This window comes from Mchenga conophoros, linkage group LG19 (genome assembly GCF_057382185.1).
Source record: "Mchenga conophoros isolate Kocher_MC1m ecotype Shallow Benthic linkage group LG19, M_conophoros_male_GT1.1, whole genome shotgun sequence".
Classification (NCBI taxonomy): Eukaryota; Metazoa; Chordata; class Actinopteri; order Cichliformes; family Cichlidae; genus Mchenga; species Mchenga conophoros.
The window spans coordinates 31,328,749-31,334,065 of NC_140544.1; the positions used below are offsets into that span (position 1 = coordinate 31,328,749).

The window sequence follows — 5,317 nt, forward strand, 5'->3', positions numbered from 1 at the left end:
AAGTGTGACAAATATGTGAAAAACTAAGAAATCAGGAAAGTGCAAACACTTTTTCACACCATTGTACGCTTAAAAGCCAGGCCCGTGCCAGGGAACCAACAGATTTAAACTAACTCTGCCAACACTGCCAAGAAGAATGTTGGTTAATGGGTACCAAAAGCATGCCACTGAGGTGCAACTTGCCACGTCACATTAAACCAAATATTACTGGGCGTACGTACATATATTAGAATGTATGTATACTTTTGACATTTTGTGGATTAGAAAAAAATCCAAAATAAAATCATAATTTGTGCACTCAAATCTTATATTTTAAAGTAAGATGTCTGTTGCATAAACATTCAAGCCCATGATGAACGTATGTAAACATCTGACTACAACTGTAAATAATCCTATACACTGCACATCTTTAGAAACCTGCGGATACCTAGAAGGTTTTAGCACAATCAGAGTGATGACTTCCTGTTTTCCATCCAACCTGAAATGAGCACAGATACATTTTAAAAACTGCACATTCTTTAGATTTCATATCAGTACAAGGGATAAAGTATTACTGGAGCATTTATGTTCAGACCTACAGTCCAGCCCATGGGGGGGGAGTAGCATTCTGGCAGTGTTTTTTCTGAGGAAACATATAATTTAAAAAGGGGGACCAGTTTATTTGCAAGTCAAAGTAAAGAGGAAGATATCAAAGGTATATTTGTCAGCAAAAATAATGACTGTAAGTTCAAGTTGCTGTGAAACTCAACAACGCAGAACATATTCTCATTTGGGAAATAGAAGCTGGAACTTATTAAGTTTTAGGTTGTGATAAGTAAGCTTGCTCCATTTTCATTTGCAGGCTCCCTTTTCTCCTTAGGATAATGTTACCATTGGCTGTAAACCATTGCCTGATGTTTGCCGTGGAGCTAATGCTTCTGTTGTACAGCACAGGTAAGTAACAAAATCTAGCTTAAAAGAAACCAGTATTTCTCAAAATATTTTTCTCATATTTTTACGTTGAAATTTTTTAGGCACAAATGGAGACAGTAAACCCAATAATACCCTCTTTATCAGTCCCAAAACACTAGCTGATTCATATTTTCCATCAAGTAAGTTAAAAACAATACAGGAAAAAATCATCATTAGGTTAAAGGACAAACTTAGTAATCTGGGGTTTTATATTTTAATTTAGAAACTATCTACCAAGAGGACAATGGAACTAAACTCTGTTTCAACATCCAACCAAATAATACACGTGCAGGTACAGTTATCTAATTTTTAGCTTTTCTTTTTTTTTTGCTTTCAAGCTGTTGGGGAAAAACATTTGTCTTGGTTATTTGCTAAATGTGTTTGTGCTTTAAATTTTTCTTAGAGTGTTGTAACGACACGGATTTCAACTGCAATATTGAAGTAAAAATAGATAGTCAAGGTAAATACAGGCTAAATTTAACTGAAGAGATTTTATCCAAGCAAGATATTGTGGTGATGAAGGATCCAGAGCATAATTATTCATGTATGCCATCCCAGCTCTACAACAAAAGCAGCCCTGGTAAGCCTCTAAGAAGTGAGTTAGTGCACAGTGGTCAAATTTTCAGTTTATTTGATCAGTTTGAAAAGGTTTCCAACCAATGATCTGATGCACTTTCCATCTTGTTGCAGGTTTTTTTTGTAACATCAACCGCTGCTTGAGTGAAAGTAAATTCACAAACCTTTTCCTCTTAATTTCTACATGAAACAATGTGACAGCAGTGACAGTGCACAAGTTCTAATTTCATACTTTTATGTGTTCAAGGTATGAAGAATATGAGTATGAATATGAAACTGAGCAAAGGGAGCTTTCGTGAAAACCTCACAGGTATAATTATTTGTTTATCAAATCAGTTAAAAACAAATATTTAATGTTAGCAAGTGTAATAACAGCCCGCTTGTGTTTGTGTGTTTGCATACTTTGTGTACATTTACATAAAACAGAATATGTCGTGAGTGATAATGACACATGGACTGTGTCATGCAACCCATCCACACCAACCACCAGCAATGACAATGACACTATTGACATTTCCATCAACCATACCATTCCTAACCCAGTGTAGATATCTCAGTTTTCATAGAAATATTTTTGCAATATTGTGCACTTTTGAAATCTACTTTAAGAAACTAACTGTGTCTCCGTGTTACAGAGACGTCATGAAAAATCTATCCTTTGTCCTTGAAATGATGGGTAATTTTGGCACAGCAACAATCAAGATGGGCAACATCACAGGAGTGATTGTCAAACTCTCCCAGAAAAATCAAACCAACATGAACTTTGTCTTCACAGAAAACGCTGGCGTGAAGGTAAGGTGTTTGATAAAAGAGCGTGACACAATTTTAAGACTGTGGATTACTAACTCTCTAATGTCTGAGGCATGGAATAATTGCCAGAAAAATCATATTTCTGAGTTCAGTGAAAATTACTCTGGTTATTGAACATTCTGATGAAATACAAAAGATACTTTAATGCTCATTTGCATATATTAGTTTTAATTTGTATAATACATATGCATGACATCATTATTTTATAATTGTTTTTGCTGATAAACATTTCTCATTTTGAAAGATTGTTAAAGGAGGAAACAGCAATTTTACAGGCCCATTTCGTTTAATGAAAATTCCTAAAGAGGCCAGTAAAATGGCGGTGGAGGGAAATGGATCATTTCTTGGAATTCTGTTGTTTCCACAGCAGCATGCGGTAATAGTACAGCTCAACTAAAAACTTACTTTTCATATGTATAAACATATTGACCAAACCTGATCTATTAACAATCTTTTAATCTTAACAGGATGACAGCAGTAAATACTATTTAAACAGTGAGATAGTGGGAATAGAAATGGGGGCAAAAATACAAAACCTTTCACAACCCATCGAGATTCAGTACAGTAATGTGGACAAGGTAAGTGTGATGTCATAACAGAAATAATGATCAATTTAAGTTCAGAGGAAAACTTATTCTGATTTTCATTTTCTATTTTGATAAAGAAAGGAGCGAATGCTTCTTGCATGTCTTGGGATGGAAACAGCACAGATGCAAATGGTAAAAAACCCCAAATAGATCTCTCTATATATATATCTAATTTTAATATGAAAACCAAGGAATTATAGACCTTTGAAGTGTTCACTCACATTTTGCACACACGCTGATTACTGTGATAAAGGCTGTCTTTAACAGTTACTTCTTTGTATTACTGCTGTCCAACAGGGAAATCACTCTGGATCACAGATGGCTGTCAAACAGTGGAGACCAATAACAGCATCACCTGCCAGTGCACACATCTAACCTTTTTTGCCATACTCATGGTAAGACAGCTGTATAGGAAATAAGAAATTATTTTTTTTACAGCACATACTGACACATAACTATTTGAACCTAGTCACCTACACCTGCAAACATTAGCACTTCTGATGTTAATACTCTGACCTACATCACTTCAATCGGTTGTGGACTGTCGCTGTTTTTCTTGATCGTCGGTCTCTTCATGCACGTTCTCGTCAGGTAAGAGATCCGAGGCAGTTTGGATTTTTACCTCAGTAAAGTCCTTTTTCTTACGCACACTAATTTGCTCCACAGAAAGAGGAAAGCAAGCGAAGCAACAAAGATTCTGATGAACCTCTTTGTCGCCATGTTGATCCTGAACTTGTCCTTCTTGACCAATGAGAGCATTTCAAATCTGGGTATCAAAGGTGCATGTGTGGCAATAGCAGCAGTTCTGCACTACGGGATGTTGGCCACTTTTACCTGGTTCTTCATGCAGGCTTTACACTTGTACCTCAGTCTACATCGAATCTGCACTGAAGTGAAACATTACATGCTGAAGATTTGCATCACAGGATGGGGTAAGAGACCTGAGCCAAAAATGATACTTATGCTCTCATATTATGAATAATAATCACAGGAGAATTTATATTCCTAATCTTCTCTTTAGTCATACCGGCTGTGGTGGTGATCGCTCTTCTTGCCTCCCAGAAATATAATTCTATTAATATTAATACAAATGAGGGGAAAGCAGCAACAATGTAAGTCTGTAAATCTGATAATAGATTTCTTGGATAAAACACAAACATCTTCATCAGAGGATCACGTTGTACTCCCTTTTTCAGGTGCTGGATCTCTGATGCTGGTATCCACCAGGGGGTCAACATTGGTTATTATGCTGTAGTGTTCGTCTTCACTCTGAGTGTATTCATTCTAACTGTAAGGCAAATCGTTCTAATGCCAAAAGCAGGAAAGGCCCAAGACAATAGTTCCATTAAGAGCAACACTTCCACCATTCTGAGCCTGTTCCTCCTTCTTGGCATCACCTGGGCTTTTGCTTTCTTCAGCTACGGACCTTTGCTCATCGCTTCCTACTACATCTTTACCATCCTCAACTCCTTTCAAGGTAAATCTAAAACTGTCACAGTGAGCTGACTTCATTCTTTATTGGATTAAAAGTCCTTAACCTTCTTCTTTATTTGTATAGGTTTCTTCCTGTTCATCTACTATTATAAATCCAGCAAGATTATTGGAGACGGCAAAATCCACACACAAAGTAGCAGCACAGCTACATCAAACACAGCTGTAACGTCTCCTTATGCATAAGGCTTGCTGTTTTACCATATTTTGACACAAGAGGGCAGCATTTTATTTCATATAGTTCCAGCAGGTTGCTCTGTGTAGAAACAACTTGGTCATTCTTCCCATGTGCTCTCCGCTGAATGGCTTTTCTGACATGAAAGCACTAACCCAGATTACCTTCTTTGATGCAAATACTCATGTGGACTAGAGCTCGAGTCAGTACTCTGGAAGTCATTTCAGAGCACGACTCTATGTTTGTTCCCATGCTTTTATATTTTAACAGACAAACTTGTCTTACTCACGCCAAATAATTCATAGAAGGCTGTGATTCAGTCAGAATACGCAACCACAATTGTAAACATGTCAGGATGTTAAGGTGTAAAATGTTAAAGTGGGAAAGTGAAACATGTCAAAGACATAAGGACATTTTCAATTTGATGGCAGTAACACCTCTCAAAAAGTTGGGACAGGGACATGTTGACAACTGTGTAGCACCTGTCTTCCTTTAAACAGAAATCCATAAACATCTGCTGGGATGAGCTGCTGGACGTTTGGTAGAAGAACATTCCATCTTGTTGGATATAGGATCCTAGCTGGGTTGTCTTCCGAGTTATTATCATGATGCATCAAACGTTTTTATTTGGTGATATGGTTGGCCATTTCAGCACCTGACTCTTCCACTATTAAGCCAAGCTGCTGTAATGAATGCACTGTGCAGTTCAGCATTCTCTTGTTGAAAA

At 37.1% G+C, this 5,317-nt stretch overlaps 2 protein-coding genes across 2 annotated transcripts; both read left to right on the top strand.

The window, feature by feature from the left end:
• Positions 1–863: 863 nt before the first annotated feature.
• On the top strand, positions 864–2,075 carry LOC146552653 (uncharacterized). Its single transcript, XM_085256737.1, has 7 exons — positions 864–933; positions 1,014–1,091; positions 1,175–1,243; positions 1,355–1,531; positions 1,642–1,677; positions 1,775–1,837; positions 1,954–2,075. Exons 1-7 carry the CDS (start codon positions 864–866, stop codon positions 2,073–2,075), a joined length of 615 nt encoding a protein of 204 aa, XP_085112863.1.
• A 709-nt stretch (positions 2,076–2,784) lies between these two features.
• On the top strand, positions 2,785–5,073 carry LOC146552654 (adhesion G protein-coupled receptor G2-like). The gene is made up of 8 exons (XM_085257051.1): positions 2,785–2,915; positions 3,002–3,056; positions 3,222–3,319; positions 3,394–3,515; positions 3,591–3,856; positions 3,946–4,036; positions 4,121–4,401; positions 4,483–5,073. Exons 1-8 carry the CDS (start codon positions 2,853–2,855, stop codon positions 4,599–4,601), a joined length of 1,095 nt encoding a protein of 364 aa, XP_085113177.1. The 5' UTR covers positions 2,785–2,852; the 3' UTR covers positions 4,602–5,073.
• The last annotated feature ends 244 nt before the right edge of the window (positions 5,074–5,317 follow it).